Source organism: Pelecanus crispus, chromosome 14 (assembly GCF_030463565.1).
Source record: "Pelecanus crispus isolate bPelCri1 chromosome 14, bPelCri1.pri, whole genome shotgun sequence".
Taxonomy (NCBI): Eukaryota; Metazoa; Chordata; class Aves; order Pelecaniformes; family Pelecanidae; genus Pelecanus; species Pelecanus crispus.
In genome coordinates this window covers 892,449-904,859 of record NC_134656.1, presented here as the reverse complement: position 1 = coordinate 904,859, position 12,411 = coordinate 892,449, and the positions used below count along the sequence as shown (strand labels likewise).

The 12,411-nt window shown below is 47.2% G+C and overlaps 1 protein-coding gene across 1 annotated transcript; it reads left to right on the top strand.

The window, feature by feature from the left end:
• The first annotated feature begins 2,216 nt into the window (after positions 1-2,216).
• On the top strand, positions 2,217-11,010 carry MAPRE1 (microtubule associated protein RP/EB family member 1). Its single transcript, XM_075721146.1, has 7 exons — positions 2,217-2,255; positions 2,965-3,088; positions 5,849-5,994; positions 7,190-7,394; positions 7,775-7,884; positions 8,578-8,730; positions 9,107-11,010. Exons 2-7 carry the CDS (start codon positions 2,968-2,970, stop codon positions 9,161-9,163), a joined length of 792 nt encoding a protein of 263 aa, XP_075577261.1. The 5' UTR covers positions 2,217-2,255; positions 2,965-2,967; the 3' UTR covers positions 9,164-11,010.
• The last annotated feature ends 1,401 nt before the right edge of the window (positions 11,011-12,411 follow it).

Here is a 12,411-nt window from a genome sequence, read left to right as displayed (position 1 = left end):
TATCGCCAGCGTCCCAGGAGATGCATGTGCAGCAGAGCCTCTCCTTTTCCCCGGGTTTTCCGTAGCTGCGGAGCTGCTGTCCCGGCAGGCGTCTCCCGGGGACCCTTAACTCCAATGCACATTTCAATGCACTGAAACGACTCGTGACGTTCCCCCCTCCGTCCCTCTGTCCTCCCCTACCTCTGCTGTTCACTACAAACTGTCGCCTGGGTCTGGCCGAGTCCTCGGATCCCTTCTCAAAACCAGGCACACGCAAACTGTGGTTTTTTTGTGTTGGGCCAACCCTTCGCCCGATGCCAGGCTGTCTCACGAGGCGTTGTGCAGCATCAGTGGGAAATGGGAGCTTCTCTCCCGGCTCCTTCTACCTCTCTGACACGCGGGGAGCCCCTCGCACCCCCCTCCCGGGCGGTGGAGGACGGCAGCCTCCATGGAGGAGGGAGCCTCCCGTTTTCCACTCTTGCGTGCAGCTTCCCACCCCGCGCCCGTCCCCAGGCTCTGAGGACCGTCTCTTGCTCTCCGAGCCAAGGCTGCGCTGGGGCGTGGGCAGGAGCCCAGGCGGTTTAAAGGCTTTTTTTTTCCCCTTGGTCCTGCCCGGAGGTTGCTCTTTGAAGCCTTCCCACAGGGGTCAGTTCTCGGTGGCGTGTGCTCGAGCCGCACGCCTCGGTTAAGAAAGGGCTGGAGGGAGCCAAGCAGGCTCCTCCGCGTCGCTGCTGGCATCTGCAACGCTCGGCGAGCGCTCGGGGACCAGTGGCACCCTGGCCGGGAGCACGGCGGGGTGGGTTCTGTGGGTGCTGGTGGTGTTTGGGAAGCCTGGCATCGCCGCCGCCGTGCCGGCTGGTTTTGGAGCCCTCGCCAACCTCTGATCCTTATGCCCGGACCCGAGTCACAACACTAATTCCCGCGCGGGGCCTGGGGGTGACAGCCGTCCTCTGCCTCGGCTGGGACCCTCCCATGGTTCCTGTTTTTCCAAACTGGGCTAACACGTAACCTCCGCTCCACGGCATCTCTAATTTCATATTCCAGATCTCACATCCTTTCCTAGCTGATCAAAAGAAGAAGAAATAGACGAGAGGAAAAAAAAAAAAAAAAAAGGACTTGTGAGAGTAAACAAAGATAAAAGAGGAATGAGAATTGTCTTGGCATTAAGCTTACTTGATAAGAATTGTAGTAGACAAGTCTTCCTTGAAATATTTTTTCCCTGTAAGAGCTGCCTTTTATTATGTGTTTATAAAAATGTTGTAAGGAGAGGTAGATTTCAGAAATGCCTTTTTAATACTTTTTTAAAGGTTTCTAACTCTCCCTGGTGCTACTATTTTTTTAGGTTAAGGATTTTTGATGTTGAGAGTCTTGCGGGTTTTTATACAATCTTTTAAAAAATAAAGGAAGCGTATTGTTCTGTTGAACACATTTCATATGCCTTTTGTATCGGGAGTGCGAAAACCCCAAACTGTGCCTTGTCCACGCAGTTTGACCGATTTTCGCGGGGGGGGGGGGGAAATAAAGGGGATCCGTGTCAAGTTTACCATTTATCGCCGTCTAATTAAAAGTCAGTATTTCTGTACGACCGGACAGTCCTTCTTTGATAAACTGAAGCTGTGAACGAGAAGGGGGGTGTGCGGAGGGGCGCGTTTCCCGGGGGTGAGGTGTTTCACCCCTGAGGTGACGGGCCCAGCACGTGCGACCGGACGCTCGACGCTGTGGCGGCGGGCCGGGGACGGGCCGGGGACGGGCCGGGGACGGGCCGGGGATGGCCGGGGGACGGCCGGGGACAGCCGGGGGACAGCCGGGGGACAGCCGGGGCCAGCCGGGGCCAGCCGGGGGACAGCCGGGGGCCAGCCGGGGCCAGCCGGGGGACAGCCGGGGACAGCCGGGGGACAGCCGGGGCCAGCCGGGGCCCGGTGCGGCCTGCACCAGCCCCGCCGCCCCCGCGCCCCTCGGGCCTCAGCCGCGATTGCCGCCGGCGGCACGCGGGCTGCCGGCGGCGTGGGCGGGGCTAGCGCCACGGCCAATGGCAGGCACGCCCCCGCGCGGCGGGGTGGGCGGAGCCGCGCCGTAGCAACGCGGCGGGTTTCCCCGCCCCCTAGCAACCGCCCGCCCTCTCCCCGCGCGGCTCGCGCAGCCCCGCGCCGGTGAGCGGCGCTCGCCGCCTCTGTGACGCCGGCGTGACGCGAGCGCGTAGCGTGCGAGTGACGTGGTCCCGGGCAGGCGGGCGGGGCCGGTTTGAACGCGGAGGAGACGGGGCGAGAGCGGGGCAGGTAACGGGCCGGGCCGCGGCGCGGGGGCGGCGGCGGGGCCGCGGGCGGCGGGCGGGGAGGCGGGCGCGGGCCCGGGCCCGGGGAGCGGCGGGGCGGGGCGGGCCGGCGCCCGGCGGGCCGTGAGGAGACCGGCGTGAGGCCTGCAGGGCCGGGCCGCGCCCCTCGGCGGGGCCGCGGCGGAGCGGGGCGGAGCGGGGCGCCCGCTGTGCCCGGGGGGTGCTGGCGGCGGCGGCGGGGGGTGCGGGGGGTGCGGGCCCTGGGCGCTGGGCCCTGCCCCGCCCGCGGCGGGGGCGTGCGGCGCGGCCCTGCCCGCCGGCAGCTGCACCGGGGCTCGGCGAGCGCGGCGGCCCCGCTTTGTGCCGGCGGGGCCGGGCGGGGGCCGGCCGCTCGCTGTTCCTCCCTGGAGGGGTACCAGGGGGGGCCGGGAAGCGTTCCTGCCGTGCTCGGCCGGCGCGGGGCAGAGAGGGGGATGGATAACGCCGCAGCCGCGATTCCTTTCATCAGCGTTTCCACGTGAGCGCCTTGGCGTTAATTTTTCTCCAGAAAGCCCGACGCCGCGTCCTTTGCCGGCCGTGCGGACACAGGGGCCCCCCGGTTTCGCCGGGCTTCGCGGCGCGGAGGCCCGAAGGCAGCTCCCCGTCTCGCGGGAGCGACGCGAGCGTGCGGCGGTAACCTTCGTGGTGCTCACGCCTCTGGTTCTGTCTTTCAGAAAATGGCAGTTAATGTGTACTCTACTTCGGTGACTAGCGATAACCTGAGCCGACACGACATGCTGGCGTGGATCAACGAGTCGCTGCAGCTGACGCTGACCAAGATCGAACAGCTGTGCTCAGGTGAGGGGCCCGGCGCGAGGGGACTCCCAAATCTGACGTGCGCCCTGGTTGTGTAGCGGTACCGCTGAGGTACCCCTGCACCGCGTCAGCTGTCTGCGCTGGCCCTCTGCAGCCTCGCAGCTGGCTTAATTCCTGCTGTGAACAGATTCACGCTCATTGTAATCTGGGTACGGTGAGAGTTTTACCGAAATGGTTGTTAATAATGTAAGCGTAATGAAAAGGCAGATCCTTCTGACTCGCTGCAGCATAGATGCAATAAGAAGGAACAGGGCTTAACGTGGAAAAAAAAAGACTCTTAGGAGAGGGTGTTTTCCAATGAGGAGTTAAGCATTTAGTCTTGATGGATAGAGTAAGTCTTACAAGTATAGTAACTAGCGTAAACAGTTGTGATTTCTTAAGGAAGGGAGCTGCTAGGAGATCTGGGAGGTGCCTGAACATCCTGGTTGGGCAGAAGGAGCAGTGCGAGGAAGGCATACTGCTGACTCCTGGGTTCACCTTCAGGACTTTACAACTCCTCGTGGTAAAGGAGCACGTCAGTCTGGGTCACCCCAGCTTGCTTTGGCACGGCTGAGTCTCAGATAGAGTTGTAGGCAGAAAAGGGGAAGTGATTGCGGTACAGAAATGGAGTCGAGTGTCATCACAGGGAGGAGCGTGCCTGTGGGGGAGGAGGCTTGTAAAAACGAATAACAAAATAATAGGCTATGGAGTAAGAGCTGAAAAAAACCCAAGGCAAAAAATGCAGCCTAGGTAGAAGATGGTGATTTGGATAACTGCAACAGGCAGGTGAAAGGGACTTGGTGAAAAGTGAAAGTGGAGCTCAGACAGTGAGTTTGAGATAAGGTGTTGCTCACAGAATGAGAGATTTGGAAATTAGAGGTGGAATAAAAGGAGGAACATATTTAAAATAAGTTTGAGGACTGTCAGTACAGCCTGTGGCTGAGAAGAAGCGTTGACAAAGATTACAGAGAAGTAAGGGAGTTACAATAGATGTCTGACAGGTATTTGTAGTGGCTTTTGTCTAGTGAGATGATGGAGAAAAACTGTGAGGATGAAGGAACTAAAGATCTGCAACCACAGAAGTAAGGGAAATGATGAGCCTTGTCCGCCTTCAGATGGGCGGGTTAAAAAACCTGTCGTGTGCAGCATTGATTTGTATGGCTGAGAAGTTTTGCTTAGAGTTGGTGTGAGTCTTGAATGCTGCGAGAGAGCTCTGTCTCTGAGAAGTGAGGATAATTAATACTGGCTCTGCAGAATTTCAGCTCGCCTGTTTTCAGGAAAGGGCTGAGAGCTGTTGATGTGGTATGCGCTGAGTAACGTCCCTTTCCTGTGTCTGCAAAAATACTTCGTGCCTCTCCAGGTATGGAAGTGGCTTCCCCTGTCTGTCATAGTCATGTGGAGACAGGAGTTTCCAAGCTTGCTTTGCTACCTTTGGCAAGGGCAGTAGTGACAGCAGCAATTTGAGTTTGCATAAATGCACGAAAGACGACCTTTGGCTTATGCTGTCATCTCCCTTTTTTAATCATGCTTATCGCTCAGACTACCAATAGTTAGTAAACCCCTGATTTCTGGCAAGTCATCTATTTTTGAGCTGGGCATGGAGTTCTTCAGCAAGTGAACTAAAAGGCAGTGGAGATCAAAGAGGAAGTTTTTTGGGTTTTGGTTTTTTTTTTTTTTTTTTTTTTAGCTACACCAGTGCATGAGCAGCAATCTTCTAGTAGCCCCAAAGACCTGCAAAGTATCTTGACAGAAAGTGAACCATATCGGGCTTTCTGTTACCTCTGGTTGAGATGAATAGAGTAGTTGAGGGCAACACCGTGATGTATTGCTTCTTGGCCTCTAGATACCTCTCAAAAGCTTGTCAGGTAGCTGTTTGTGCTTTAGGTTAAGGTTCCCATTACTCTCCATTGATACTGGTGGGGGGAATAATGCTCAGAATGTTGCACTTGTGTTTTCAGTGGCACACAGTTGCACATCATCACTGCAGAGTGAGGATATAGTTTAAAAAAACTTTTTTTTTAAAATGGTTTCTACATTTTTTTAAATGTTCTGCAAAAGCTAGTTTTCTTGGAGGTGGTTGTCTACTCTTTGTGGCTGAACTGATTCATTCTTTTGCTCTTATTACAGCAAGAGCTGAATTGAAGAATGTGGAGGATTTAAAATTAATAGAAGGAAATGCTGTCTCATTTCAGTTCTTTGATTAAGGCTTGATTTAAATATAATCCAGCTTGATTTGGCCTCTTATCTTTGAGGGCACCTTGAGTTGTGTATAGGTTTTGTTTTTTAGTAAGTAAATGTATCACTATTTTTTTATTATTACAGTGATTAAATATCACTTCTGGAATAATTGTTTTTCTAGTTTATTTCTGTTAGTGTTGCCAAGAGTAGCTTACATGCCTGTTGGACACATGTAACATCGCAGATTTGTACTGATACCCATGAAGAAAGGAAAGTCAAATTACTCGTTGGATCTTTTTTTTTTTTTTCTCTTGGAATTATGGAGGCAGTATTGCTCTTCTTCCTAAGAGTTCAAGTCATGAGACCAAAAGTTTGGTTCTGTGGCTCGCTTAAGCTTGCTTATGGCCATGCTGCACCAAAACAGGAGACTGAAGGTTCCTGTTTTCTTGCTTTTGTTGCCTTTAAGGGATTGTGTAGCTGAGGAATGAGTCAGGTCAGTTTGCTGATCTGACTGAAAAGTAACTTGGGTAGACTAGTGAGCTGACTTGATTCATCCTAGGATTTGTATTCTTTTTCTTTTGGCAGGTGCTGCATACTGTCAGTTTATGGACATGCTCTTCCCAGGTTCTGTAGCACTCAAGAAAGTGAAGTTTCAAGCAAAATTGGAACATGAGTATATTCAAAACTTCAAGGTTCTACAAGCAGGTTTTAAACGAATGGGCGTTGACAAAGTAAGCTGGGGTGTAACTGATTCTCTGTGCTCTTAATATCAAAGTAGATGGAATGTACTTTCAAATTTAGAGCTGAATGCATCTGGGGACAGAGTTTGCTTTTGGTTTTTAAATGTCCAAACTTTTGGTTTTGGTTTGCATTGGGGTCCTCACTTGATTTACGACAATGTCTGCTTTACTCCAGCTAAGGTTAGGTTTCCTGTTCTTAATGATGAGATGAATTTTTCCATTTTAATTCTGTGCAACTTATGTAGCACAAACTAATACTGAAATTTCTATGAGGTAAGGTTTACTTGAGCTTCCTGTTTGAACCATCTTTGTACCAGGTATGTTCCCATAACCTACTGGTGTGGTAGTCCTAAGGATTTCAAATTCCTCTTTACGAGCAGGTGTAATTTTAAACTGGTGAAAATGAGATCTGTGAAAAAACTTTTTCAGATCGAATGATAGTTATGCTTACGGAAGGATGATTTATCTAGGTAGTACTTACTGACAGCATGTTTGGTATGGTGCAGAACGTTTCTGTGTTAAAGCTATTTCCTGTCTTTAAGAAGGCGTCTCGTTCTGTGTGGGCTAGCAGCTTCAACGCACACTTAATTGGTCTTCTGCTTGGGGGACGGAGCTTGGGCAGCGTGTCCAGAACTGGACAGCCAGCCACGCTTTCAAATGCCGACTGATCACGTAACGGCTCCTGGCCCCTGCCAGGTCGTGGACTCAGCTCGTGGCCTACAGACAAGACTTCACAATTTGCTGAATCTTTTAAGTAATCATCAGTTATACTGCTCATTCTGGAGAAACTGTAATTGTAATCTACTAAAAAGGTGATGTTTAGATCTTGTAGCAGTTCTGCGTGGTAGCAGTCTACAAAATTGGTCAGCAGTTCAGATTAATGAAAGCTAGCACTGAATGAGCCAGCTTCAAATTCACAGAAGCTTTGTGCTGAAACGTGGTGTAGCGTTAAAATTATGTGGACCCTCACAGTGAAAGCATGATTTGTTCTTAATTCCAATTATTGGCAAAAAGCCTTACTGTTTGACATACAGTTATGTTTAAGGAGGATTTTCTCTAGACTGGACCAAGAATTACATTTGCGTATCTTCTGAATGCACTAATTTTAAAACTTTATATAAAAAGAGAGAGGGAGGTTCTTTACCCTTAATATGAGTTTGACTTTTGTTTTTTCCCACCCTTCCAGATAATTCCTGTGGACAAACTAGTGAAAGGAAAATTTCAGGACAACTTTGAATTTGTTCAATGGTTCAAAAAATTTTTTGATGCAAACTATGATGGGAAGGAGTATGATCCTGTTGCTGCTCGACAAGGCCAAGAGACAGTAGCACCAAACCTTGTTGCTCCAGTTGTGAACAAACCCAAGAAATCTCTCAGTTCTAGCGGTGCAGGTAGACAAAATAGTTAAAAGATTATTTAGATCACTAAAAACTCTGGGGGAAATAAGACTGGGTTGCTATTTACAATCAGTGTATGAAGTTAGAGTATTTTGCATCTTGTTTCAGAGATGCTAGGCTTCAAACACTGAGTCATCCTGTAGTACCCAGTTATCTGGAAGCTACAGAAAGAACAATCTTCTCTGAAAGAGAAAATGGCAAGGATTGGTGCCAACATGTGCCAAAAAAAATGGATGTGTCGCATGGAGTCAAGAAGAAGGAAGGAACATATCTTCAAACTCTTACATGCCTAAGCATGTTTGGAAGGGGGATAGTACCTTTGTAGGAGGAAGAAAGATGTTCTGAGAGGAACTAACACTGAATTAATCTTGCAGCCCCACAGAGGCCCATTGTTACACAGAGGACCGCAGCAACTCCAAAAGCTGGTACTGGAATGGTCAAAAAGGCTGCGGGAGATGATGAATCAGCAGGATTGATTGAGCAGGTGTGTTGACCAAAATGGCCCTGGGTACTGACCCGTGCTTTATAGATTTGTGTGCAGAGGGTGGGGGGTTTTTTATAGCACGAAATAACTGGGTCAGGCAGATAGAAGAAAATGATCTGAATCTAGTAAGCTCATTTAAAATCACTTAATTGGAAGCCTTCATTATAATGGCCTTGCTCTCCTGGTAGGAGTGAAACCCCTTCTGCAGTACACGGGTACTCAGACATTGAAACCTAGTATGTGCCATATCACACATAGCATTTGTGTTTCCACAGCTGTGTTGCAGCTATCGCAGCATTCCAACTGAGCTATGAGCAGCTGCTACTTCACTGAAATACTGAATGTAATGCAACTAAAACTGCTGTCAGCGTGAGAGTTGTCTTGAAAGTATGCGTGAGCAAAGAAAACTGCAGGCAGTTAGCGCTTTACCTGTTTCACGTAATAAGCCTTTAGAATTTCCGAGTGGTATTGCACGTGTTGGACTGGGTGTTTGTTGTGGCAATAATATTGCGATTGGAGAGAGAGAGACCTTTTCCTCCTCCCACAGTCCCACTTCCACCCCCCCATCTTGGTTTCTTCTGAAGTGCTTTGCATATTAACACCCTTCTGAGAACTTTGGGGACCCTGCCTTTTGAATAGATACTACTGAATTCTGTCTTTGGTGGATAAATTATTATTGATGCCCTTTGGCAGATCAATGTATTGAAACTTACTGTTGAAGATCTGGAGAAGGAGAGAGACTTCTACTTTGGCAAATTGAGGAACATTGAGTTGATCTGCCAGGAGAATGAAGGGGAGAATGATCCAGTGTTGCAGAGGATTGTGGAAATTCTTTATGCCACAGATGTAAGTAATCTGGTATAAATTGTATTGCATAGTTCCTCCCTCTCCTTGTAATTGGAAGCTGGTTTGCTTTCCAGGGCTCCTTCTATTTCTATTTTTTTTTTTTCTTTAGGTTTGTGACCTAGCTTTTTCCTGTAATAAAGGAGCAGATAACATAATTATAGTCAGGCAACAAATCAAGTTAGCCTTTCATGAAGAGTGTGTAACAGATAGATCAAAGATGAGGAAAATAACTCTTCTGCTAATATATCTTGACACTGTAAATGGTGACTTAAGGGTATCTATCCTAAGGAAAAGGGAGGGGGGGAAGCATGCAGAGTAGCCAGGAACTGGTTTGACATCAGATTTTCATTAAAGCACTTCTTTTATCCCCCTTCAGGAAGGCTTTGTGATACCTGACGAAGGAGCACCGCAGGAGGAACAAGAAGAGTATTAACAGACCACATACTGTACCAGCAGAGCAGCAACATCAGAATTCTTTGCCCCAGATCATGTGCTTAACTGTAAAATACTCCACTTTATTCTTAGAGGACTCACTGGTTTTCTTTTCATAAGCAAAAAAAGTACCTCTTCTTAAAGTGCACTTTGCAGAAGTTTCACTTTTTACAGTGGGTTTGAGTTAGGAGCTCTTTCTCACTTTGTAGCAGAGCAGTATTCACATCTAGGTGGTATATTTAGGGAGCAAGAGGCTGAATATTTGGAACTTGTTGCAGAATGGTTTGCTGGTAAAACACTGGTTTGTGGGAAGACTCTTTTTGTATCTAAGGTGGTGTGCAGTAGAGAAATTAAAGACTCTGACTCACAGAAAGATTGAGTTAATGTGAAATTGCAGCACAGAAATTATAATAAAATGCCTTAAGAGTATTTAAAATATGCTTCCATATGCCAAATTGAAGTAATGTGACAGGAGATTTTATGTGCTTCGTATTGGGGTAGACGCTTGTTTAACTCCATTCACTGCTGTCTGAGAGGCCTTGCGTGGCAATCTCACTTTGTCAGCAAGTGCTCAAAAGGGGCTATTAAAACAAAACTCCATTCCTATGTAAAGCTGCTTACTAAGTGATTAGTTCTCGATGAAATAGGCCTTAACGTTGCCTGTCACAAGATTAGAGGGAGTATGAACAGCTGAGACACATAAATTACCTTGAAGAGTGCTAAAGCCTTTTTCTATGGCATTGTGGCTAATAACTTTGCCAAAATGTACTGTGTTTTCTGTAAGAAAAAGAAGACAACAAGAGAAGCAAAGGGCATCCAGTCTTACTGCCTAAAATGCTCTTCAGAAGTAATTTTCCTTCCTGGCTCTTGTTTCTTTTTGTCCTGTTTCTTTTTATTTTTGTTGGTCTCTCGCTTGTTCTTTTCTCTTTCCCATCCCAAGGAATGCTGATCAAATCCAATAGTTGTAACAGGACTCGCACTGTGCAACTGTCTTGGAATGAAAGTGAATTGAGCACATGAGGATGATGATTTTTCTGTCTCTTTTCTTTCTTTCTTTCTTTTTTTTTTTTTCCTTTCAAACCAGGGCATATCTAATAATAATACTTGCCAGTTCAGTAGTCTTCTGGGGTAAAAACTAAAAGATGCTGGCTAACAGAGCTAATGTTATTGCAGAAAATACAGTACTGAGACTAACTTAAATATTAATATTTAAAGTACTTTCCTTAACTGTCCTTTTTTGCTATCATGCCCCTCATTACTGTTGTGTTTGGCAAGATCCTGCAAGACTTCTGATCCCCCTTCACTACTGAGATTGATCAGTCCTGTTGTGCTTGTATTCATTTGTTTCTGGTGGTAGCTTGTCCTAAAATGTGTGTAGGAGAGCATTTTATGGTAATTGTTGTGTAGTGCATGAATCTTTGTGAAAATCAGAGAAAAACCCAAATCCAGTGAATGCCAAAAATGCAAGTATCTAGCCATTGTTTAAAATTGCAGTGGTGCTATTTCTCTTGTGGCCTTTTAGACTTTTGTTGCCCTAAAACTCCATTTTACTGAGAAACCATATTTGACTTGGATTTTTCTTGACAGGGTTTTTCTATTTTAAGCAGTTTCTAAATAAAGTTCTGTATTTCAAGAGTGTCACGTCTACTGGAGTCTCTCATGCTTTCAGATACGATTAGGCAAAGCTAAAGTGTGTCACAGTTTTCATGATGAAGCTTGCAGGACCTGGAGTATCAGCTTTCATTCTCTAGTCCCAGTTATAGGCATTGCTAACTTGCGTAGCAGTAATACGGAAACTTTCCTTGGAGTGTGCTTTGGGAAGCCATTGCTCAAGTGTTGGGTGGGTTTTGGTTTTTCCCCTCCCTTCTCCCACAAGTGGGTGAAATGTGAGTGTGCTGTTGGCTTCCTCCTAATGGTGTGAGCATGGGGCTGTGTAACAGGAATGCTGTCACATGACTTTGTGTTTAAAAGGTTTTAAAAGTGCTAAAACACTGGTTAGTAGTTACAAATGAATGTTAACTGTCACCGGTGTCTATGAGCAGATTGACTGTAAACTTGGTTGATTTGATCATTTGAAGTGTCTTCCATAGATGAGCTTAAACGTTACTGTCAGAGGTGTGCACAGACCAGCATCTTCAGAGAAGTGCTCGCGTGATGTATCTAACCTTGAAATTGGAAGTGTTCCCTGCAGGGCTTGTGTGTCGTGCAGGAGAACACCCTCCCTGCCCCCGAAGTGCTCTGTGGATGCCTTGTTCTGAAGAACGGGCGCTGCGGGCATTGCCTGCTGGTATTGCAAAACCGGTGTTGGGCTACGGAAGCGCAGACCTAGAACGGGGGTTTTGATGCACATAAAATCTTCTTCACTATTACTTACTTGCTTTGAGGTCAGAAGCATATTTTTTTTTTTGACTCTAAATATTCCATTATTCCAGCAACTCAAAGCAAAAGGTGGCAACAGTATGTGAGTGAATTTGAAGAGGTTTTCCTGGGTGGCTGCTCTTTGCAGTCCACTTGCACACTGGGACCTGGTTGCTTCCAGTCCCTTTTTAACAGGGTTGCGTGTGTGGACCTGTGAAGCACCCAGGTCATCGGATGGGTTGCATTAGGTTGATTTTGGTCTCTGTTAGCAAAGTAAGCAAATATCCTTTTATGCTAAGAGAATGATGAGTCAGAAATACTGCTAGTGCGCCTTGTGAGACCGTTGAATGTGTGGACGTGCATTATGAAAATAAACTGAATTTGCAGTCTTGTAAGTCAAATGCTGCTGAGATTTCCAATTGCATCACTTCTTTGCTACCCAGATGAGTTATAAATAGAATGGGGACAGAGTCACGTAGTCCACTTATGACTACATTATAGGTATCTTGGCAGAATCTGTTTTTTAATATCCTTTTTGGGGAGAAAATAACAAGAAGCAGCCCAACTCAAACCCATAGACTTAACATAGCTACTCTGTTACACTGGTACAGTATATGCTGTTAAATGCTCGCCTGCCAGAACAATTCCGATAGCATCCAACCCTTCTTAGTATCTTAGTTTTATCAGCTATTTGAAAAATGAACAGAATGGAAGAAGCAAAAGCTCACATCTCCTTTCTGTACCAACATGTCTTACTTGCAGGTGGACTTGTGGATGTTTTTTTAACTTTTATTGTTCAATTTTTAAAAAATTCCTGGTTTGCAATGACAATTCTTACTGTAACTGTTAAAAGCCTTCAAATAAAGGCCAAAAACTTCCTTGCTGTTGTAT

Coding starts and splice junctions, on each gene's coding strand:
- MAPRE1 (XM_075721146.1), top strand. CDS start 2,968: ATGGCAGTTAATGTGTACTCTACTTCGGTGACTAGCGATAACCTGAGC. Junction 7,395..7,774: donor TCTCAGTTCTAGCGGTGCAG/GTAGACAAAATA, acceptor TTAATCTTGCAG/CCCCACAGAGGCCCATTGTT. Junction 7,885..8,577: donor CAGCAGGATTGATTGAGCAG/GTGTGTTGACCA, acceptor GCCCTTTGGCAG/ATCAATGTATTGAAACTTAC.